Source organism: Eleutherodactylus coqui, chromosome 3 (genome assembly GCF_035609145.1).
Source record: "Eleutherodactylus coqui strain aEleCoq1 chromosome 3, aEleCoq1.hap1, whole genome shotgun sequence".
In the NCBI taxonomy this organism is placed as follows: Eukaryota; Metazoa; Chordata; class Amphibia; order Anura; family Eleutherodactylidae; genus Eleutherodactylus; species Eleutherodactylus coqui.
In genome coordinates this window covers 175019381-175045191 of record NC_089839.1, presented here as the reverse complement: position 1 = coordinate 175045191, position 25811 = coordinate 175019381, and the positions used below count along the sequence as shown (strand labels likewise).

The window sequence follows — 25811 nt, the reverse complement described above, 5'->3', positions numbered from 1 at the left end:
TAGCCGAGCGCAGTCATTGGATGCTGCAGCTTGTTTGTAGACTAGTTCAGCATACAACGTGATATCAAAAAGAGACCAGAGGCGGCAGCAGAGGGCAATTAGGGGAGTAGGGAGTAACTACTGATTTTTTTTTTTTCATTAGAAAGCATGTGGGATTGGGTGACGAGGGTTACCTTGAGTCAGCATCTTCCTCTACTAAGGAGGTTCTCTAACACTCAAGATATTTAGAAGCCTCATCTATTGGCCAGAGCAGAGGCTGGCAATAAAGAGGGCATACTCTGGAGAACTCCGCATGGGCATGCATTACATAGACATGCCATTGACTTCAACAAGCTATTCCTCCTGTAGTGGCAACGTAGGGTAATTTAAACACTTATTGCTGTGTCCCTCCACAAATTACAGACAATACTAGCTATAAACTATTGCACGATTTCTAAAATAAAGCCAATTTTTCTTCTTAACATTTGGCCCTCACTTTGTACACACTTAAGTTATTCATAAGATGTCTTCATCTCTGGCACATCCCCAAACTCTTGAAAACTCATGGGAATGAAGGACTTGCGTAAGAGAACACCTTTGTTGTGACCTTCGCATGGCGACAGCTTAATGATCAGCACAACAGCTCAGTTAATGATTTTCCCTTAAGCTTCGTTCTGCGCTTTGTGTGGACATGCTGGATATTTTAAATCATCCACAATTAAAAATGTGTGCATGTATATTGTAAAACATTTTATGTACACGGCGAACCATCCAAACACAGTTGTATTAATATAAAGCACACGTAATTTGTTCTACTTTTAGAAGCAGCTCTGCCTTGGAATAAGAATGATATGCCAGGTCAAGCTTTTCGGTGCTCCCTATGACTATCTTGGGATAGCCTATATCTCCCACCATCTGCGTGTGAATACACAAATGCTTCCAAATTCCCTATGCAGGTATCTGGTAGCTCTGTCCTAACATGATCATAAGCAGATAGGCTACTAGCTCCCATGAACACAATACAGATATCTGGCTGCCAACATAATCCAAGTGTCTGTTGGCACACATGTATCCACCTACATATGGAAGCAATTGATTGAGGAGGATCAAGAAAAAAAAAAGTCTGGGGAGAACTCTTGCTGTGGAGCATCTAACACGCCCATGCATTACACAGGCAACTTATTGATTTCAATGGGCACAATAAAGCTGCTGATAGGCTGCCCATTGGTTGACCCTTCTAGCAAAAAGGCTAGTCAAAACCAAAAGGACATCGGTTACAGCAAACTCATACTGAAATCTGCCTGTACTGGAGCATAGCTCTAGGGGTGTAGAGGTAGCAGTTGCATCTAAGGTGTGATATGTCTGGGGGCACAGAATTCCCTCTGTCACATACTACATTAGTATTGTAAAATTGCACATAGTAAGTGGGGGGGGGGGGGTCCCTACGCACATTTTATATTGGGGCCTAATGTAGTTGGCCATAAACAGATTAAGGTTATCAAACATGCTGATTTTGGCTGAATCGGCAAATGTAAAAAAAAAAAAAAAAAAAAAAAGTTTGCAAGACATACATAGTAGGTTTCATTTACTTTGGGTCAGTGAAACTTCTAGAACAATACTATATTACATACTTGCTAGATCGCTTACCTTTTAGGAATGTTGACTCCACCCCACGTGATGGTGACCACGTGTTTACCAGGTTGCAGGGGGTAATATTCAAAGTAATGCACTCCGTCCACTGTCTCCAACTGTTTCACAAGCTCATCCAGACCCTCTGCCAAAACACATCAACACAAGGTTATCTATCTGAAAACAGTGTTTGGACATGACGGAGAAGACCATAAGTCTTCTGAACAGAATTAGTGGAATTTTCAATCCTTGGACAGGATGCCCGCCGTCTCCCACATTGTATATGTTAGTTATTAGACATGCTTGCGATATTCCTGGAATGTCTAGTATCTTTAGTGTTGCCAACATCTGTACAGATCTGCGGTTCACTAACCCAGACAACATATCAGATCTATTCGACATACATTTCTGAGACTGTCAGAGGAATAGATCCTCAATGGCATTTTCTGCTTTTATGGACCTCTGGTGGTCTCATCCTCTGCAGTTATTTTTTCCCTTGTCACTTTAATAATATATAATTTGTATCATACAAGTACACCATTTAAATCTTCAGGTTTTAGAACATGTGTCTAGTCCTAGAAGAGTCCATTCAGTTAAGGTTTCCTCGATTGAGTAGAATATAATCTGATTTTCATGCTCAAATAGAAGATTGTAGAAAATAAACCAATTGCTTATGTTTCTTATTACTCATATGTTACATTAAATCAAAGTATATCGAACATAAATTGTGTTGAAGAGCCGAGCCCCTCAGCCCATCGACCCCATAATGGCTGTTATGGCTTCTAAGGATATAGCTTTAGCCATGATAGGGAGTTTCCTCAGACACAGAAGCTTTAATTTACACTTCTGCTGTTGGAAATAATTTTTAAAGACCTTATTGCCACATTAAGACACTTGGGATGTGAGATTTTGTTTCTGCTCCAATTGGACTTAAACTGGCCATACACAGGAGATTAATGGTGGCAGTAGATGCCACTTTCGAGATTTAGCCAGCAATCAATTGTGTATGGGAACGTTCCAGCTTTCTTGGAGAAGATAAGGCTTTACAAGTAACGATTACATGCCCACCAGCTATCACACAGGAGCGATGATCATTCAGAACATGGAAGTAGAGCGGGCCAGAGATCGCTTCCGCCCACCTTCCTTCATTCACTACAAATAGTGACTTGTTCGTAGATGAATGGATGCCTGTTTACATGGGCCAATAGCAATGATTTCTCGCTAAGTGCTCAGTCAGTGGCCACAAGATGATTTTCACTCACATTACTGGTTTCCAGCTATTATTCGCACTATAATGGCCCATGTAAAAGAGTACCTTTATAGCCCAACATGCCCAACCCTTTTACTCTTGGAAAATAAGTCACTGCTAGGGTGTCTGGCAGCAACCTTCTCCCCATTCAGGACACATGCACACTGAGCGAACATGCGCATCAGTCTTCACAATCAAAATCAGATCAGAATGGAGTCATGTCAAATGTCTGTCCAAAGTGTGGAGTAAGCTACACATGTTTGGAGTAAAAATTCCAAATTAGCAATAGGCATATACAAATGGTGCACAAAAGGTGCAGTATTTGAATAGACCATCAGTAGTGCCAATGCAAACAACCAAGCCCTGATAATAGGCATTGTGGAGATCTGCTGTAAAGCATAGAGCTTTAGTGCAATGGTTGTAGTGCCAGAGAGTTTAAAAAAAAAAAAAAATAGTGGTCATTAGTGTTTGTACATATTCCGTATGCATTTTATAACAACTGTGGCCCATACATTCCTAAATCAGACGTTGATTTCGCACTTCTAGTTGCATCTAGCTTGACCCAGTGCTCCCCAACAAGCATCTATCACTCATGTATGTACGAAAAATGACTATTAAGCTTTATATTTGACTGTAGCCTAGTTTTAACCCAAGAATATTAGTCTTGGTGCAGAGCTACATTTCGAGAAATGGGAAAACCCACTTTCAAAAAGGGGTTTGGTTCATCCCATGTCAACAATTGAGAACATAAATTTTAAAAAAAGCTAAAAATAAAAAAGCTAATCCAGTGTATTTGGTAAAGGATCAGACACTCCTTAGAGGACAATGAAAAGCTAAAACATTCTTCCAGTTTTCCAGCAGATAATCATTTGTCATTTCCTCTCTCTGTTCTAAGACTCCATAGAAAGTGGATTTACTATCAATTGCTAACTTATTTTATTTGGCAAGTGCCGAGTGGAGATTTTAGCATTAAGCTATTATAATAAAGATACCCCTAGATTAAGCAAGTGTTTGTATACGATTTAACAATACCAGACACTTACTTGGCCCTTTCACCGAAACGTGGAGGTCACCACTTCCTGCAGTCCGGGTGTCAACCTTAAAATCAGCATTTTCTCTAATCCTGACGCCTTTGGGCTGCAGGCCACGTCCGCTGGCTCGACAAGCATTTGGGTTACAGGCTGTTGAAAAGGAAAGTGATAGGAACATGTTCTCAGATACTTGTATCAAGATAATGACGTTTTGTAACACACATCTGTGGCTGAAGACTGATGAAGGAAGGACGGCTAGACAGTCGAGATGCAGGAACATGCCAGGCGTTTCAAAAAGGAGCAAACAAAGCAATTTTGGGTGTAACTAAAGCATGCATACCAGGGACATGGATGTAAGTGCCCTTTATGGGGTGCATTTAAAGAGTGGGGTCAGAAATTATGGACAATGTTAGAATCTACATAAAATGAAACCTTCAATAATATTAACGGGCAGGACATCACACTTATGCCTAGAAGATCTTTTTAGGCACAATCCTCCTATGGAAATCACCAGAGGCCAATTGTGTTTTCTAGGTATAGAATGTCTAATGAGCAATTCTGAAAGACAATCGTCCCATGTTAGGACCCGACAGGGTGCTGGGAGAGGAGTTGCTAATTAGTTGCTAGTCACTGTTTCAGCTCTCTGAAGCAAAGCTACTAATGAGCAACTTCGTGCTCAGTTGAAACAGGCAGTTGCTCATCATTGAATGACTGCCTGTTCAGTAAATAGAGATGGGCGGCTGGAAAAAAAAATTCTCCGGCGCACGCTGCCTCCTTTCTTTCAGACACGAGTGATAGTCGTGCAGTGAATGAACATGAGTGACAGTCATCCCGTCAAAAAGTACCCTTAGACAATCCTCGTTAGAAAGGTCTCCTGGGAGCAAGGTTTTGCAGTGCACAGACCCCCAGTGATGAACTCTAACCTGCGAGAAAACCCACCACAGGCGAAATGAAGCATTACACAGTACCCATTTAACTCAATGGACTCTGAATTGTATGGATGTGCCAAGTCCTCCACGGCAAGAGATGCTTATTGCAGTCACTCTCTACTTTGGCCAGTAGACTAGAGAGAAAAAAAAAAAAGGGGGTCCAGAATGGAATAACCTTTTCTTTTAAAGGGGAGTGTCTCATGAAGACCTCCTCTTATATTCCCCATTAGGCTCATTTTTGGTATCTTTAATTTCTTAATAATTTACATTTAAAAAGAGGTTATAGGTTACTTCAAATAATTAAAGGGGCCCAGCACCCTCACAAATCAGCTTTTTGAAGCGGCCAAGGTACTTGGCTGAGCATTGCGATCCTTCTTTGAGCCCAGCACATCACATTCATTGGTAAAGTGACCTTTAGACAGCAGAGACCCATTTAAGTGAATGGAATAAAACTGCAATACCAAGCATCACCATTACAAGTACAGCACTGTGCCCGCTACACAATCGGCTATAGAGTTGGTATACAAGAGGGTGCAATAGTCACCTGAGCACAACAGCCCCTTGAAAGAGCTGATTTGGGATATGTCACAGATTTATAATAGCCTATTCTACGGCTATTTTATTAGTACTCCTGGAAACCCCTTTAATATATTTTAAAGCAACCCTCCAGTATTAGGACAAAACTCTATCCCTGCATTGAAGAGGGAAGGCATATTACTTGCTGTCCTTCTCATCCACCAATTCGAGATCTCTAGCTACCTAATACACACTGTTCACTGCCCTGATTGGCCAGCACTGATCATGCGAGCAGTGTTGGTTAATCAGAGAGCATCTTGGTGTATTGCTAGTCTAGTTTAACACTACCAATGCACTGGGGGGGGAGGGAGGAAAATTAGGTAGTCTGAAGATTATGCTGTCTATATGTTTGGACAGCCAGAATGAGCAGATCAGAGGGACATGAGCAAAGACAAACAGATGACGACGACTGCCCCCTCTAGTCTGAAAATTTTGGTTCAAAATTAGAGGGTCACTAAGTCATAAAAACTACTTGTATAGTAGCAGCATTCAACTACTTTACTGACCACTAGGGGCACAGTTTCATTTCAATCCGGGGATGAATTCTTACTTATTAATGGAAAATCCTGCTACATGTCTACGGCTGGGGTCACATGGGATGGAAACCTTGCAGAATGTCAGCAGCGGGACCGCATGGAAATTCGGCAAGATTTACTCAGCAGAAAGGCTGCTTCAAAACCCACGTCATTTGGGGCAGGTTTTGAAGCGGCTTTTCAGCCTGTATTCTGCTGCGGAAATCTCTCCCCACAAAAAAGAAGAGTCCGCAGCGGTAACAGCACCAAAATGAACATGTCACGGATTTGAATGCCGCACGGCTTGTCCACAGCGGGCTGCGGGCAGCGTGTGATCGAGATTTTTGCAAATCTCACCCACTTTGCTACTTCGTTTCAGTTTTAAAAATACATGCGGAATCTCGCAGCATTTCTGTACCGTGTGAACCCAGCCTAAAGCTTTGAAACTGTAATAAGCATTTATCTTTAAGCAACCCCCAAAAAAAGGATCGTTATTTTTTCTGATATCCTTTTGTGATACTGAGAAATTGGTAAGACTCAAGCTCGCCAACTTCCTTGCCATTTGCTTAAATAAACTAGTCATTTAACCCCTTGAGTGGCGGGTTTCCTACCACCCTGTCGTGCCCACCAGGGCAGGTTTTTTAAAATGGTCCAATCATTGAATTTCAACTAATTTTGCAGTTGCGTCTCAAGAGCCATAACTTTTTCATTTTTCCATTGACATGGCCATATAAGGGCTTGTTTTTTGCGGGACAAGTTGTGATTTTTTTTAAACGGGGGAGGAAAAAAAGAAATGGGGAAAAAAAGGGGCCATGTCATTAAGGGGTTAAATAATGTATTAACTTCCTTCTCTGGGTCGACGCATGGATACCACATGTGTGATTGTATTTTTGATTTTTTACAAAGTAAAGGGAGACAAGTGTTTTTATTATTTTTTTTATAATTTTTAAACTTTTTTTTAATTTTTTTTTTTATTTTAATTTTTTGTCCCTTTAGGGGACTTCCACAGGGACCCATCAGGACCCCCTGATCACATTCCGGGGGTCCGATGGTGACAGCCCTTTACATGCTGCAGTGACAGCCCTTTACATGCTGCAGTCACATATACTGCAGCATGTAAAGGGTTAACAGCAGAGATCGGAGGTTTTCTCTGATCTCTGCTGTAAGAGCAGGTACCTAACTGTCCTCTGACAGCCAAGCAGCAAGCTCTCCCTGCCACAGAGACCATCGGCTTGTTTCTGACAAGCCGATGGTCTCTATGGCAACCTGTAAACACAGCAGGAGATTGCCGGCACATCGGCAATATCTTCTGCTGGTTTTTCAAAGTCCTGCACTGCTCTATGTGGGTCTGTGCAGGCAGAGCACAGCGCCACAGCTTGTGGCATTGTGCTCTGCAGCTGCCATAGTGATACATAGCCCGGAAATCTTCCGGGCTATGTTGCTATGAGCAGTGGAGCTCGTCCTGGAAAACTTCCGGGCGTGCCACTCAAGGGGTTGAACTAGTCATTACAATGGCAGATGGGTCACTAACAAGTTAATTAAAAGCAGATTTCATAGCGAGTGACCAGAGAAAACTGTATCCTAATGAATGTGTAGTAGCCCTTCTTGGAAATGTCACATCTGCAGTCTAACATATTTAAGCACAACAATGTCCATTTCCTTAAGGATACATTAAGACTGTCTGAGTGGTGAAGAAAAGAGCTATGTCTATGTCAGACCCAAGGCTAAATGACAGCACTGTGCAAACACTATTAATGCAGGTATAGAACTGCAAGTGGAAATCTGTAGGTTACAAGGCTGCGGAGTCAGTAAACAAAACCCCTGACTCCGCCTCCTCAATTATCCTAGACTTGGACTCCTTTATATAGGACTCCTTGAATTTCATATACATATACAATTTTTTTTTTTATAAGCTGAAGTCAGTACATTTCTACAGACGGCACTAAAATGGGCTGCTAATCAGACTCCACAGCTTAGGTAAGAGCTGAATGATCGGTAGGCATCCAACCACTAGAACCCCCACCAATCCTGAGAATGGGGCTCCGGTCATCCCCGAGTGAATGGAGTGGAGGTTGCACTGCAGCTCGATTCCCTTCAAGGAGCACTAGCAATTTCCAAAGCACTTGAACACTAATCTCCAGCTCTGACAGTGAAGTGAATGGCAACAAGCAGCACAACCTCCATTCACTCAGTGACTGATGGCACCCCAGTGCTTGGGATGGGTAGGGATCCCAGCGGTCGGACCCCCACTGATCTAGCTATACTTATGCCCTAACTAAAATTAAAGAAAAAAAAACAAAAAAAAACACTACATTCAGCATATTACAGTTTCATAGACTAAATTTCCAATGGGTGAAGTTCCTCATACACATAACAGGTTCATTGACGCTTTAAAAGGGATATAATAAAAAAACAAGACACATGGTGGTTAGTAGACAGGATGACGCATGCAAAAAGTGAAGCAAGTGACAAAGGGATACAGTTGGCTTATTACACAGTAAGCCAAGGCTTATTGGTTAGTTCTAGAAAGCTGCCCGTACACTATAGATGCATCCTACCTCAACTTTGCCCAAAACGTAACATATCCAAGACGAGAGAGGGAAAAAAATAGCTATATGGTACATGTCTAACAGACATCATCCATCACCATAGGCCCCCAAGTTAAAGAAAACCAAAAAAATATATATTTTTTAATGGATGACATGATATCGTTCTTGTATCATGAGACGTTTGAGTCCTTAAAGAGCATGTCCAGTTCTAAACTAGTGATGGACTAGCTTTAGAATAGGCCATCAGTTAGCAAATCAATTAGGCACTGCTGTCCAGGATCCCTGCCGATCAGCTGTCTGCTGGGCCAGTGTGCTCGTGCATGGACGCGATTTCTGCAGGAAGCAGACCGCTCCATTCTCATTGCACCAGTCAGGCTTGGTATTAAAGGTAAAGTGCTCATTTAAGTGAATAGGAATTCTAGCTGTACTACAAAATCTGGCCACTGCAGATGAATGGCGCTGTCTACTTCCTGCAGCAGTCAGCTCAGTGCACAGGCCCAGTGAACAGTGGTTTAGCGGGTAGCCAATCTATTACTGATCACCTGTCCTAAGGATAGCCAATCACTAGTTTATACAAATGTATACCCCCTTTAAAACATAATCGTACACATAGGATAACCTTTAGGTGGTCTTGAAGTTCTTTAAAAGGGACATTGTTTTAAAGCATTCCTCTGGTATGGCCATAACTAAAAAAACACATATGTAAAAAGGGCACCCATGGGGAAACTACATCCCCACAGATAAAATTTTTCCTCAACTAGGTTAGCATTTATGATGGTCTATAGAGGGAATTGTTCTAAACAAAGCCCTTTTTAAAAAAGAGAGACCATGTATAGCATGAATGCCAACAGAAGGGGCACACTTATAATGGAGCATCTCCCATTTTATTAAAGATAATGATCTACCAGATATGCTTAAGCCCCTAATAAGCCGGACCACCTGAACATGAAAAAAAAATGTAAGTCATTGATGAAGTGGGAAATGGGGTTGACAGACATTTCCACATGAGCAGAAGTCAAGATCCTGCGAACTCTTACCAAACCTGGCCTGCACACAACTATGAGGCTTAGGCAGTGCCATCCTTTATCCAACAGTAGGGGAGATCAGAATTGGGGAGCAGAGATCTGGAAGCGCAGCAGGGAGGGGGAGGCGGATGAGAGCAGAGCAGTTGAAAGCAGATTAGAAAAACGTCCAAACAGTGCAAGAAGCCATTAATCAAAGCATTGTACGTGCCAGAATATTGCAAAACCTAACAGCTCTGGCGATAGCCCAGAAGGAAAATAAAAAGCAGCGAAGAAAGCCTTCTTATTTATAGACCAATTCTCAAATCTGGTGTATACACTAGCCATACCTGGGTTTTCTTTCCACTCTACACATTTCCTGGTGTAGGTTATGTAGAGATTGTTTACAGACTATGACATACCCACAGGAGGTTAAAGGGAAAAAAAAAAAAAAAAGCTTTGACCGCTTGTGGCAAGGAGTACGGAAGAAAACAACCTCTGTGCAGTTTCATCAACTTCCATAGAAGTGACTGTTAAGGAAAAGGCATGGAGTAGCGTAGTGAGCAACACCGTTTCTGCAACTCCCAAGTTAAAACAAAACATCGAAGCTTGCTGTGCTACGCCACCATTTCCTTAAGATCCATTCACTTCTATACGCATTAAAGAACCAGTGTAGAAGAGTTTGGCCGTTTCCATATTTCCAGCCACCATGTAGAGGGGTATTGTCATCTTGGCCATAATAGGCCGAGATAGGAATACCCCGTTAAAGGGGTTGTATAAGAATTACAAGTTATCCACTTTCCACAGGATAAGTGGTAACTTGCTGATGGGTGGGTATCTCACTGCCAAGACCTTCAGTCTTCCCCAACGATCTTGAGAACAGGTCTCGTGTCCCCCATCCTCCTTACTGCACCTCCCATTGTGAGAAGGAGAAGGAGTGGAGCAACTGTCACACAAGTGTGCTGCCACTCATTTTTAACAGGACTGCAGAGATAGCCGAGTGGCAAGCGCTTTAACATTGCCGTCGGCCCCTCTGAAATGAATGGAATGCAACAGAGCATGCTCGGCCAGCGCACATATCCACTTTGAGGTCACTGCAAGTGGGAGAAACAGCCCCAAAGTTTGTTACTTGCTCCTCAACTCACTCTAGTGGTAATCAGAGGAATACATAACCTTATCATTGCATTTTATGTCTATACAGGGAAACTGGAGCTCTGGTCAAAAAAAAAAAAAAAAAAAAAGCTAAAAAAGATGAATGCAAAGAAAAAAAAAAATAAAAAAATAAATCACTGAGCGCTATATCTAAAAACTAACAGGTTATAAAAACTTAAGATTAGCATTAACCCTTTCCAATCCAATTTGTATTCTGGCTTTCCAATGGGGTTTACTCTTTCTGCTCTTCTACAACAGCGCTATATGCTGGCTAAAGCCAGTACTGCATGAGGCAACACGTTGGATAGGCGCCGACAGCAGAGAGGCTGGCAATATACAGTAAGAGAACCCTGACGAATGTCTTTCAACATCGGAGCTGTACAGCCTTAAATCATAATGTCTTCAGAGGTCAGACAGTGGATTGGAAAGGGTTAAAGATCAAGCAGCCTCCAGGTTACTATATAGAAAGGAACAAAGACTGCATTACACTGTCATGGCTACTCTGCGAGGGAGTGTCAAAGCTAAAAACACATTTTGGCATAGAAGCTTTTCAAAAATGTAGTACTTACCTTCACCGACATTAACCAGGTAAGGACATTTTGGTGTAGCTTCCCCACCAAAGTTGATATTAACACTATGAGGGCCAGCTTTCATAGGCTTATAGGTACAGCGGTATACACAATTCCCTTTATTTTCAATTGCCATCTCTACGGTGTTGTTCTTCCCCTGAGGATCTATCACTTCACAACCGATATCTCCAACACCAGCACCTACAGCAAATGCAAAGCTCATAATTAGGCAAATCTTGGTGTAGTTCTGTATCGTTCAGGCATTTGGGGTTTTTTCTACTTTTTTTCACAATCTAAAGGTGGTTTCACATTTGCGTTGGGGATTCCACTCTGCTAATCTGTTTGGGGAGAATGAAAGGGGTATCCCCATGGCCGAACGGTTCAATCTTTGGATGGAACCAAACAGTGACGGACGGACCTCGTTGAGTATAATGGAGTCCACCCAATTGTTGGACGGAAGGAAAACTGCTGCATGCAGAGTTTTTTTTTTCAGCCGCATCTGACGAAACCTCCGACGCAGATGTGAAACCGGCCCAATATCAGAGTTGTGCTTATTTTTAGTTGGCTTCTACAGAGCTTCCAGACTGAATAGAAGTTTAGCACTTGACCAAGTCTCTTCATAGCCAATCCAGAAAGAATTCCATTAATGGATCACACAGATCTCTCTAATGTTAGGATTGTTTGCTTTATGTATTATATGTAAGCTCTTGATTTAAAGGTGACATCAGTCTGCGGGAAAATGTCAGTGTAGACAGCAAAGGAAGCCTCGGCTTTCATCCGCAGAAGGCACGAACAGTGTTTTCCTTGGCTCAGCAATGCTGCGCAGTGGAATAAGAGCATCCTTTGTGTTTTCGGTTCTAAAATTAGCAATATATAGAGGAGGAACTGGCTAATATTTCAGGCCGTATGGACTGCACTAGCTGAACAACGGAGTGAGGAAAGAAAACAAGGGCAATGCTACATATAGGAATATAAGGACAGAAGTCAACTGCACTTTGTAGCAACAAGTGAATAGATTGAAATACTGGATATTTCGGAGGATTTGGGATCTTCAAATATTCCACATTACCAAATGGTCATAAAAATAAAACAAAGTACTTTAAGAGTGTTTACACATAGTGGAAATGGTGCAGATTTTTACATGGAAATTATGCAGATTTTCTATTGGGGAAAATCCGTACCGTTTCCGCACTGTGAACAGACTCTTAAAAGTACTTTGTCTTATTCTTATATGACCATTTGATACTGTGAAATACTATGAAATACTGGATATTTGGAAGGATTCAGTATTTTTAATTTGTTATTCTAAGGGGTCGCTCACATGTTAGATTCCAACATAGAATCTTTCACACTGAATCAACCTGTTTAAAAAAAAAAAAAAAACACGCCAGAAACACAGCTATTTTACCGAGATTCGGCAAGTAGATTTGCCCTCCAACTGGGCAAATTGTGTGAGTGGAATTTCAGACAGTGTCACACAGATTTGCAAGTGGATCCGCATGAAAAAGCGCAAAATTCTGAACACAGATTTTACCCATTAACAAGGCAAATCCACATGTAGATCCATGCCAAAAATGGCGGCAGAATAGCAGGTGGATTTTACAGATAGATTCTGCAGTGGAATCCATTGTGTGAACATATCTTAAGAGTGTTCACAGGTAGGTGATTTGCTGCAGATCTTCCATATAGACACTAATCTGCTGCAGATCTGTAAAAAAAAAAATCCAAATGGTAAACTTGCATGCAAAACTGCAATGCATAAATGCCCCCTAAGGTTAACTTAACATGGGTGACTCCCACCCCTATATCACGCTTCCCACCATGTGGCTGTGCCTTCTTTTGAAGCTGAATTGCATTCATTTGAACTGGGAGATCACAGGCCAGAGAAGAGGTTGCAGAGCTCATTTGAGTGCCCCTGTTCATTCAAACAGCTGTCCGTGGGGGTGTTAGGAGTCAGTGCCCCTCGCCCCACCCAGTTTTCTTTTTTTTTTTTAGGATGTGGCATATAAAAAGGGTTAACAGCTACGACTGGCATGAATACAGATTATGGCTGAGAGACTGCTGTCAAACACTGCTGACCTCAGTCGTACATGAAACTAGCTTCTGAGCTTGCTCCACATTAACCCTGCATACCCAAGAGGTACATATACATCCTGCGCTGCTAAAAGGGTTAAACGTTCAATTACTGTTCACAAGCCCAGCAGTATAATACTTAACATTTTCCTGATATAGCAAGGCTGTGGTGCTCAGTTGCCCGTTTAAGTCACTAAGGGGCCAATCTGTATGACGCTTCTTTACAGCTCAACAGGATCTGTATACAGATCTGCCCTCTACTGGTGACAACAGCCAACCAAGAATTTTCCAAGTAGGTTTATAAGACAATTGAAAGCTAGCAAGAATTCTGGCCTAGAAAATGTTGACGTAAAGGGATTCAGAATAATAAGAAAAGCAAGGCTTTGTTGGATGTCTTCACATATTCAATCCCTAAAATATTTTCCACCACAAAGGTTGGCATTGTATACAATGATTGAGTGGTGAACTTGGGAGGTTGTTTAAGTACTGAATGCCCAGACTGCAGTTCTTAATAGACTGGAATTCCTCATTTGTTTGTCTTCTTATCCTGTCTGTCAAACTAAATATTTTAAGAGCAATGGCAGACTAACACTTCATAATCTGAATTGGCACCTACACTGGGGTTCTAATAATCACTACCAGCTTGAAGAGTCATAAGATACATGAAGAAATAAGGAAATATTTGATGCAGATGCAAGTTTGTTTTACAAATCCAGGATACAAGTGCATTCTCCAGATAGTGACGACATTTCCTATATTAGCAATGCTAGTTTTTAATGTAATGCACTAGAAAGTCAGTTATGTCTACAGTGGCATTCAAGGACTCGGTAAAAGCCGAATGCATGTACAAAAGTGAGGGGAAACTAACAAAAACACAGCAAGGAAGAGGGGTCCTTTGTCACAATCTGCCAACTAAAAGGCTGTACGGTCTTGCATACCTATGGAAGAGAGGAAAAGGGCTTTGAAGACGATTGGGGAGATTTAGATGCCTTCATACCCCTTCGGGTAATCAATAACGCATAAAGGGTGTACAGATGACCATGACCAGTCAAAAGTCCGTTGAGAATGGTGGGGCTAGACTCCAATCTGCATGGAGGCTGCTCTCTGTTCCTGATAGATGACGGACGATAAGGATCTGAGATACTGAAACTTCAACAACAGATTCTCCCAGGGAGATAAGTCAGTATCACAGCTGTCGGGCTGCCACTTGCTTTCCTAGACACACACACGCTCAGCAAAGTGGAATATTCACATGTATGGAAATGTCAGGGAAAAATAGTTTGGCCAACAGTCGTCGAAAGTGTGTGTGGAAAACTTGGTTTCTACAAACTGAAAATCCCTAGCTACAACGTCAAAGGGTAGATTCATCAGTGTTGAATTTATACCAGCACATTAGGAAGAAGCATGAATTGCAAATATCTACTACTCAAAAGGTCCCATTTACTAAAAATCGGGCAGATCAGCCCCGCACCCACAGGATTCCTCGTGTGGTAGTTTGTTTATACCCCCATCGCCTTATTGTGTACAGTCATGTAGTGTGTAACTATAGATGCTATATATTATGATGTACAAGTATAAAAAGTGCTATATGGTGGGCAAATAACACTAACCTATAGTTGTCTAAATAACAGCGCTATACAATGCCCCCATCATACACTAAAACTAAGCTCCACAGCAAATACCAAAATACACTGATCAAATATAACTTGAAAAGCTTAATAACCGTATAATACAAACTCTAGCAAAAAACTGCTTTACAACTAATGTTAAGATTGGAGGTGTTCACAAGCCTCAGTGATACAAGCCACCTTCAGTAAGGGGATCAGCTAATATACCGCGTGCAACCAAAAATCACACCCCTTAGGTTAGTCATGCTCCCCATGGGCTATACCATTTGATTGTGCAGGAAAAAAAAGGGTCTCTGAAAGATTTCTGAGAAGTATTTGGTCTATATCTTAGAGTTGTAAGAATGGAACACTATGGAGCCGGCCGCTCACCATTAGAGCGGCAGGCGCTGCAACTCTCCTCCTATTCTTTATCTGAACTCTGTTCTTTCTAGCCATAGAAGCGAGGCATGATTGATCCACAGTCCTAGTACTGTTGGGACCTTTAACAAACTCTATTGGGCTACCTATTCCCTGTCCGCAACAGGAATCTTTCGAGGGATGTGGAGCTATACTCTATCTTTTTCCCTGCTTAAAGGCAGGAGACTTGTTAAGAACCATTGTGCTTAGGCTGTATCATCCACCTAGCATAGTCTTTTACCGCGGTACGCACTGCTATCTTACAGAACGTTCCGTTTGGAGAATTCATTCATACTGGTTCTCCCTCTGACTGGATATTGGGGATATTAACTCCCACCGATTCACCAGGAGACTAAACACACTGACCTACACCTTAGGGCATCTCGGCGGTGTGACTCCAAAAATCAGATTCGGCATTACCTAGGGAATGGAGCTCGACTTTCCGCCAACCCACCCCTTATAAATTTTATGTTACATCTAGGCTCTAGGGATAGGCAGGAAATATCTATTTGGAGGAGACTGAACCTAACACTAGGTTCGATCTTAAGGACTACCAACATTGGTCTTAATTACCGTGATCAGGATCTACGGGGACGATCACGCATACTTTCGGGCGATTGCTAGCCCTGCTCCTGAGGAACTGTCCCGTACAAGGACAGAAACGCGTCGAGCAGTTACTTAACATCTAGAGCAGTTATTTAACATCTACTGTTGTAACACGAACATAAAATATCTGAGCGGCTACATAATAAAATATACCGCCGATACACACTCAGTTGGGGGATTGACTTTCTTGACAACCCCACGAAGCGCGACTTTTCCAAACTAGCAACCCAGCCCCCCGATTTTGCTAAGGGGTCTAATGAGACTGGAGACCTAGTCCCTATCTTGAAGGGTTTTTTTTGATATCCCCACATTACCAGCTATCAGGGTTAATGAAATACAATATATGTGGTTAGTCCATGTCTGTGGTGTTGTATGTGGCCCTATTTTTAATATTGGTTCATAATAAAAGTTATTAGTTTTAATCTATATCTGTGAGAGGGAAGAATGGAACACTACTTTTAGCTGCCACTGACCTAGCACCTGCAGATGAAAGCAATTTTTGGCAATTTTTACTGTATTTTTCTGTATAAAATCACAATAGTAAAAAGGTGTGAAAATAAAACATTATTTCACTTGGCAATAAACTTTGAAACAATATAAGACAAATGAAGAGAACAATACATACCTGCTGTGTAAATGTCAAAATATGTGGGTTTATTGGCAATATTACCATTTGCCTCCAAGCCTGGCCCTTTAGCTGTCACTTTACTGGCGTCCCATTGAGCCTTCTCGACATTCACTTCAAATGGGCTCTTTGAAATGTGCTGGCCGGCAAAGAGCACAGTCACCTATAAAATGCAACATTAAAAGGAAAATGTTTGGGCAACGCTCATGATTCACACAACTGGGTTTAACTAGCTACAGATTCAAGTGTGGAGTGTTAAAAGATTGACACCATCATAAAAAGCGGGGTGGGCTGAGAACTGCCTTGGCTTGTTAAGCATTACATTTCCCAAACTGGAGATCAATCTAAAGCCGGAGTCTTCAAGAAACAGATTACAGATTGTTTCTTTACAGACGTGACACAAGTTTATAATGCAGAAGAAATTGATGAATCTTACATCATACTTTTACAAGCAAGCTCTCGATTTGATTTAATACTGACCACAGAGAAGTTTTCTTTGGAACCGAACCCTACACTTACTGAACTGGAACTAAAAATGTAAATCAGGATTGGCTCAGGGGAACAATGAGGTCATGACTGGACTGATTATGTCAACAGCTTGTTAATGACATCACCCTCGCAATGTGCGCTATGCTATACACACACACGTCGAAATGGTAACTTCTATATGTCTTGTATTAAAAGGGGTTTTCCCCAAAATCTAAAGTAATCCACAGGACAGGGTCAGCTTTACCGCTGAGACCTCCACCGATCTCCCTGCACTTCCCACAGTAAGGGGATTCCATAGAGTGGTCGCACGTGTAGTGCTACTGCATGCACTTTTAAAAATGGGACTGCTGTAGATATCTGAGCACAAGCACTCCGCAATTTCCGTCAGCCCGACTGACATTAATGGCTTGCACTTCATTCTGTGAAAAGTTACTGTGGGTGGGAGAAGCAACCCTACAATGACAAAAAAAAAAAAAAAGCAGGACATGGGACTCGTGTTTTCAAAGTCGGTGCACGTCTTCGAGGTAAGGCCCCAATCAAGTTATTCCCCATCCATAAGATAGGCGATAACTTTAGATTTTGAGAACACGCCTTTAAAGGGATCCCATTGCGTGAAGATGTTAAATGGACTAAATTAAATCAACACTGCCTGAACAAAAAGATTACACAATACATATACCTAAATCTCCTAATGCTTGGGTGTGCTTAACCCGTTTAGGACAAGGCACTGTAAATTTATGGCGCCTGGTCCCGGGCTTAAAGCCCAGCCGTATGTAAAATTACGGCGGGGATTTAAGCCTCCTTCCTCTCTGCAATCAAACAGAGGCAGGACGTGTTAGCTGTTAGTAACAGCTGGTAACTCGGGGGAGAAGGCAGGAGGGTCTCTTTTTTTTACTCTCCTTCCGAGTACATAGCACTCAATGTCCCAGAAGAGAGCTGCCATTCTGGCGGCATTTTTAATTTTCTGCTGTTACAGGATGGCCATTCATGCAAATGGCCATCCTGTAACCATACACTACCCCTGTAATGGCCGCCTCAGGGGAAGAGTCAAGCTGGCCGTGGCTTCACAAAAAAAAAAACAAAAAAAAAAACACAAAAAAAACCAACTCATCTGTTTGCAGGTAGTTCCTAGAGTGGGATTCAGTGATGATCAGCTGCTCTCACCAAGCCCAGCATTCGCAAAAGGGGTTGTGCATTTGGCACAACCCTTTACAGTGCTTGTTTGGTTTACCCACCCATTTTCAAATGCTGTATTGGAACTTAAATTTATCAGTCAGGACAGTATTGGCTACAACTAGCCTCTTCCTAGGAGGACCAAACATAACACAAGAAACCCATTGATCTCCGTGACAATTGTGTAATACTCCATATCACCTGAGGTGGTGCTGCAGGAGAATTGAGTACTTGCAGCAGCGTTACCCCACAAATCACAGCTCGCCAGGAGGATTAAAGCAGCGGGACAATTTGTGATCAGTTTATCATAGGACGATGCATCTAGCTAAAAGGTATATTTGTCCACAATGTAAATATTTGCCTATGTTGACTCAGAGGACTCTGCCTTGCAATCACGAGCGTTTCTACAAGCTACCATGTAACTATTGCTATGTTCCTATATAAAAGAATGCTTTTCCCTCCCATATTAATACAGATAGGCAAGGAAGGTTGACCAAAGCCTTCAAAATGACTGGTCAATCTCTTGTTAAAGGAAGAGCCGCTCGGGAGCACAATCTACTAACATAAGTAAAAGTTTGCTCAGAGAATAGGAAAGACTTAAACTATATACTCATGGTGATGCATAAACAAAAGCATAAAAATGCACAAATTTGTTTTTATATGTTGAAGATTTTTCATACCTCGACAGTTTTGGCTATTTTGAACAATCAAACTCTCTCCCTTGATAAGCTGATCGTTAAGGCTGTTTGGACCTCAGTGATCAGCTGTAATTCGTGGGGAACCTAACAAGTATTGAATATCCCAACAGCTCCACAACAAGGAAAGTTAGGTATTGCATAGTTTTTTATTGAAATCAATGGCTTTGTCCACATAATGCACCAGTGTCAGGGTTCTACAAAGCAGAAGCACTTTTTATATTTGCTCTCTGATCCGCTCTATTAAGATTTAGAATACCCTAAAAACCTCAACAGCATCAAGTGCTGACTAAGCGGTCAGTGAAATCCTCCAGCTTGAGGCAAGATGGGCTGTTAAACTGCTTGAAGCTTACAAGGATCTCTAATAGAGATTTAATTACCAACATTAGTACAGCATCACGTACATGTAGTGTTCCAGAGTTTGTGCCAGGATTTGTTGAGTCTGTGGCCAAGAAATGATGTTTTTCTTTAGGCATTTTTAATCTATTCATTGGAATTCTATAAACACTATTGAGTAGCAAAGGATGTAAGGCACGAGTACAGTATTATACTCCGAATACAAAAGTACCACTTATGTGTTAACATACATGGGCAAAACACTGCCAACATCACTAATAGAAAAAAAATCTCTATGAACTGCGTTGATACAAGGGCTCCAAACAATCCTCCTCGAGCACCTTTTTGAGCTATATCCAATATGCTTCAATATGAAGAAAATTGGGTCTCTAGGAAATCTGTTTCTCCCTATACCGATTACAGAAATCAACATGTCATGAGTAGTGTTAGGAGACGGTCGCCACTAGTTTACCTTGTGGACTCCAGTTACTTTAGGCACATACTCCACAGAAAAAGTTTTGTTCTTGTCATTATTGGGTATGACCTTGGCCTAGAAAAAGAGAAAAGCATAAGCATGAAACTGAAGCCCCATCAATTACCAAATCGAAAGGCTCTGCACTTGCACCATTGTCTTCAACGACACATAATTGCAGAAGTTGTATCAGATTCTGAGTAATTGTAATCTCGGTGTTCATTTTTGTGATAGTTTTGGGTGTCCTTCAAATCGCAACAGACTTTTTTTTTTTTTTTTTTGAACAAGGGTTTCAGTTCTTGGATCTGCCAGGGGAGGAATTTTACCTAAAGGGCACACTTAGGACTGAATTAACTACACCTTTTCTATAAAAGGCCTATGAAGATCAGATGCATTAGAAGCAACTGCGGGCAGACACTCAGACAACTGTGATTTCTCCAGGTTCCTCCATAAACATGTGTGCTCTGTTCGATGGTGAGAGGGATATAAGCAGTTGCCAGAGTGGTCTGGCGAGGGTTTCTCCCTTGTGGGAATCGGATCAGGCAGGAGGATATGTTGGATTTCATACCTCCTCTCGTTCATATTCTTTAGGTTGTGAGCCAATATCACGAAAGAGCAGCAGCTTTGGACAGATCTTGATAACCCCTTAAGACGCAAACAGGCTTGACGACTAATGACAAAATTTTTCAGTTTTTTCATAGTCTTATTTATAGAGACCTAACGATGTTTCAAATTGGCAGCCATATGAGGGCTTGTTTTTTAGCGGAACAATTTATTTTTTTAATGGCATTTTTGGTGTAAATATAATTATTGCATAACTTTATTTTAGGAAAAACTAGCTATTTGCCATTTTTTTTCCTCATCACATGCACTGTGTGGGCTAAACATATCAGCTTTTTTTCCTCTGTCAATACAAACACAGCGATAGCAAAGGGGAAAACGTGGGGGTCACTTTTTTTTTATTTTTTACCAGTTTAATACTTTAATTTTATTTTCGCCACACTAGGGGACTTTACTATTAGCATCTTATTCCTCTAATACATTTCAGTCGGGTAGTGCATTGGAAAGCCTATGAATCTCCACCAGAGGCTGAGCTTCATAAGCCACCGTAGTTGGCAGACCTAGGCTATAGTCATAGCAACCCATTGGGTCCCTGGAATCCCATGGTGGGGGGCCAATTTACATGCCACGGTCGTATTGACTGCAGCGTGTTAAACACCGGGGATAAACAGTTTCTTCTGTCCCTGGTAAAGTGTCAGGCAAAGAGATCTGCACCAGGCTTTTGATGCAGCCGCCATCAAAAGACGGCACTGCACAAAAGAAACCCTTAATAGCCGCCAGCAAAAGATGTATAAGCAGTCATTAAGGGGTTAATGTATATATGCACCTAATAGTAACACTGCCCAGATACAATTTTTCTTCACGTGGCAACTAGAAAAGGGAAAAGAAAAAAAAAAAAAGGAACACACACTTAAGAGGCTACCACTGGCCAAAACAATGTATTTCTTCATTGCATCAGTTTCCAAAAACATTCTTTAAAAAACTTCTAATATTAACTCAGCCAGTTAGAGATTACACGAGTTCTTGTCATACTTTTAGAATGGCATCTTGATAAGATTTGATGCCCGTCAGCTGAGAATGCAGTCAAGCGAGATCACGTAATAGCAACTGGATGCTGTGTATTGTTCACCAGTTTTCAACGATTTTCAATAATTTCCTGTCTTTTAACACCAGTAACGGTGCGAGTTAGAAAGGACAGGAGGCAACGAGAAATTAGCAGGTAAGAGTCATCATCTCCTTCCTTACCTTTCTACTGTACAAGAAAGAAATTCTATTTCTGCAGATGGAATGACGAGCATTCAGATCCAGAACGGGACGAACAGTGGATAAAATCCTGTAGAGTTTATGGTCCTCTATGATGTAGATTATCAAGCTATGGTATGCCCAAGGGGAACCTCCATGCCTCTAGGGGTAGTTGCACTATTTTCAGTTGGCACAAGATATGATCATGCTTTTAGAAACACTGAGGTAACTGTAGTAGATTTAGGCTGGGTTCACACTGGGCGGATTTGCTGTGGAATGCTGTGGCATGCCAAATCCCCCTTTGGCTGCTAATCCCGGGGTTAACCAGCCATGTTAACGAGACTTCTTTGAAATCTCGTCCACACAGGGCAGGAAATCCGTTACGGCAAAGCCGCACGGATTCCCTGGCTGTAGCATGCCCATTCTTTTTTATTCCGTTGTGGCCGTGCTCTACTCTATGGAAACGCCGCCAAAACGGAAGAGCGTGCGGCCAAGCTGCTCCAAAACCCGCGGCTAGGTGCAGCGGGTTTTGAAGCAGCGCTTTCCCGGGGAAAATCTTGCGTTTTTTTTGCTGCAGCCAAACCGCGAGATTTCTGCCGGGAATACACTGTGTGGGAACCCAGCCTTAGAGAAAAAAAAAAAAAAAAACCTACAGCATGTTCTAAAACGGACATTTAGATTGTCCAACTGAAAGCCCCCATACCTCTTCTCTTAGTCCTTCAGGGTCTTCCACGTAAACTAATACCTCCCCTTGTCCAGCACTGATGGTCTCAACTGTGAACGGTGCTGGTCTTTTCACCATGTTTCCTGTAGGTTCCACTCCTGTAGAAACAGTGCAAGCCAAAAATAAAACTTAAGTATTGCCCAGACCAAAGCAAGCTGAGAAAAAAAAAGGAGCCATATGATCTTGAAGCAGTGATTTAACTGCATGACATTGTGCCAACCCCTATAGCTGATAAGTGGTTTTTTGTTTCTATGTTTAATTTACAAAAAGGGCACACATTCTACACTGCCTAATGATTGGGCAAGAACATTTACGTGCCCAAACATAAGGTCGTGAGAAGGTGCTGATCATCCGAAAGAAGCAAACGCCCATTTGTCAGGCGATCGCATCCTTCATTCAGTGTTAAAAGTTGTCATCAGCAACACATCTCTATGTAAATGGAGTGATCTGCCAACAGTGATGAATCATGTATGAGGGGCGAATGATCATTCATCATCTCGCATACATTTTGAATTGACCTGTGTGAAGGCCAGACAAAAGGAGCACCAATCTTGTTGACCTGGCTCTTGCTATATAGATCAGATAAAGCTGTATAAAAGGACCCTTTAAAAGGTCAATTTAAAAGACTTCATACAAGGCAGCTCCAGATCACCCATTAACTAGTTCAGACCTAGTTTAAACAGCCTTCATACAGGCCGATTCAGACAGTATAAAGTACAAACGGTTGACAGCACAGTCAAAAGCTCTGTTTACAAAAAAAAGGCGTGCTGACAACGATTTTCTGGCAGCACAAAGTGCAGATTGTTCTGTTGATACCAAAGCAATCGTCAGGTGTCGAATGTTTCCATGAATGTCTGTTCACGATTACTGGCCAAGGAAAAAAGGGGCTTTAAAGGGGTATTCCAGAGACTGATTTAGATATTGTCGTCATACTAGACATGTAAGTGGAAACGTCAAGGAAATCTTGCCCAAACTGGACTCCAGTACCTTTCGCCGACCTGCACCACTAATGCTTTCTAGCCAGCTTCAGACTTGCACATTTAAAGTTGGCACCAAGAAATGCAAAAACTACATCACCCACAATGCCCCATTAGCAGTTACTGACAAGTGAGCACTCACAACTGTACAAAATGTGCCATTACAGATTTGAAGGCACTGAGCATGACCGATCATTAAAACAGTGCAGCGTACAGGATGTAACCATTGGATACCAATGGAGAATTTAGCAGGGTGGGGGACAAAGGTAAAGCAATATATCGGCAGCTTTGCAACACCAGGTAAAACACGTAATTTAGCAATATAACGTAGCCGCCTTATAAAGCATATAACCTTCAATCGCTGGAATACCTCTTTAAAGGGGTTGTCCCGTGGCAGCAAGTGGGGTTATACACTTCTGTATGGCCATATTAATGCACTTTGTTATATACATCGTGCATTAAATATGAGCCATACAGAAGTTATTCACTTATTCACTCCGTTGCTGGCGTCCCCGTCTCCATGGCTCCGTCTAATTTCGGTGTCTTCTGGCGTTTTTAGATGCGCTTGCACAGAAGGGTCTTCTCCCTTCTGGTCGGTCCGGGCACGAGCGGCGTTCTGGCTCCGCCCCCTTGTACGTGTCATCGCGTAGCTCTGCCCCGTCACCTGTGCCGATTCCAGCCAATCAGGAGGCTGGAATCGGCAATGGAACGCACAGAGCCCATGATGCACCATGGGAGAAAACCGCGGTGCATCATTGGGAAAGGACCGGCGGCCATCTTTAAAAGAAGATGCTGCGCGAACTGGGGAGGAGGTAAGCGATTTTGTTTTTTTTTATTACAAACGGTATTGATTTGAACAGGGCAGAATGCGGGGGTAGGTTGAAAAAAAAAATTTTGCATTTCGCCGCGGGACAACCCCTTTAAGTCTTTGCCATCCTGAAGGTAAACCTATTTGCTTAGTCATTTCACATCCTCTAGGACACTTAACATTTTACATGTAATTATTTTTTTTTACCAAGATGGACTATATTGTTTAGATAAGCCAAGTGTATTTTTCACAGAGTGTGGGAGCTGATGAGATCCCATGAGATCCCATAAACCCACTACAAACTCTCAGTCCAAGACAACAAATACACTTAATCCTCCAGTAAACAGGCTGATCCGACACCTGAAGAGGTATGAAAGCATACAAAACTATAGAAGTTTGAATGTTTTAGTGGCCCTGGTTGTGCAAATGACCTCATCTTTGCTACACCTGGAGGATACAACTTTCACCTCTGGATTAGTAAAATTCTGAACGCATCATGTAGGATGAGGATTTCTGTTAATCCAGCAGCGACATACTATAAGTAACATGTCGGCACGTACATCCAGTCTCAATGGCTTGTATTTACCAAAGAGTTCTTAAAAATCGTTAAACAATCCTCAGAACTGTATTTCAACGCCTCAAAAAAGGATTTTTATATTTGAGGAGATAAATAGTAACAAATATAAAATCAGATTTTTTGGCTTCAAAATATACGATAGCGGCAATAAGCGAGTCTTATTGTGGGACATGCATAGAAAAGAGGAGGCTTCACAGCAATCAAGGCGGCACCTCTTTAGGTTGTGCTGGTTCCCACCTGTTCTGCCTCTCCCCACAACCGCACAAGATTAACATGAAGCCAAGAAGGGTAGCATTGGCCTTCAGATTGGTCCAATCCTGTGAGGTGGTGGATGTTACTATGCAGAAAGTGGATGAAGCCAGCTGATATTGGAGCCCACCTCTCCTTGCACCTCATAGCAGCTGCAAGCACTACAGTATATTTTGACACCAATGCATATATATGTACGGACCAAAGTGATGAAGGTAAATCCTTATACATTAAGAAATCGCAAAACCGAACTGCTGCCTCGACCAGCAAACCATTTCCCTCTACAGTATGTATGTCCTTACTATGTGGAAGCCAACAGTGGAATATAATACAGATGGGATCAGTGACAAATGAGCAAAACCAAGGTTGCCCAGGAGATTTGGGCTGTAGATGCAGGAATTGAAAGAAGTTTGTCCCCACAATTTGTCCTACGAACCCAACCTATTATGTAGGCGCTGTCACAAGGAACCAGGCATTACCTTTATGTGCTTCCAAGGTGTCTCCTATGCAAAGATATTGAGCAATAACTTTCTCCCACATCGTATGCCAAGGAGCCTTGGACCATCCAACGGGCGGCCCTCCTCTGCCAGTGGTCCTTCCAGCCAAAAAAACACCCTCCAACTAACACTTCCGGCCACTTCTGCTGGGGAGGTGTGTTTTACCTGACATGTACCTGTGCCACACAGCCCTGCGCCTGATCACACGACTTCTACAGCAGAAAGAGCTGAAGTGTTACTCAGCAAGAAAGGGGACGATTTCTATGTGAAATGACTGGAAGAGAGACGGCCGTTGCAGAGGCAGACCGCCCATTGGATAAACCGGGGGCTCATTGGCATATAGAGCGGAAGAAAGTTACATAGGAGATACTTTGGAAGCAGATAAAGAATACCTTGCCTCCTTGCAACAGTGCATACATGACAGTAGATTAGGTCCATAGACCAAATTTTGGTGGCAGAGCTTCTTTAATGATTATACATTTGAAAGTGTGGTCTAGAATTAGAGAA

General features: G+C 42.1%; 1 protein-coding gene across 14 annotated transcripts in view; it reads right to left on the bottom strand.

Moving 5' to 3' along the window:
* The window catches only part of FLNB (filamin B), a 190117-nt gene that overhangs the window by 88670 nt on the left and 75636 nt on the right, over positions 1-25811 (bottom strand). For all 14 annotated transcript variants that reach the window (XM_066596588.1, XM_066596587.1, XM_066596575.1 and 11 more), the window contains exons 5-10: positions 22176-22294; positions 19670-19747; positions 16505-16667; positions 11177-11377; positions 3901-4038; positions 1627-1753 (exon numbers count right to left, since the gene is read on the bottom strand). In XM_066596588.1, the coding sequence (XP_066452685.1) occupies positions 1627-1753; positions 3901-4038; positions 11177-11377; positions 16505-16667; positions 19670-19747; positions 22176-22294 (826 nt within the window). The remainder of the gene's footprint in view (positions 1-1626; positions 1754-3900; positions 4039-11176; positions 11378-16504; positions 16668-19669; positions 19748-22175; positions 22295-25811) is intronic.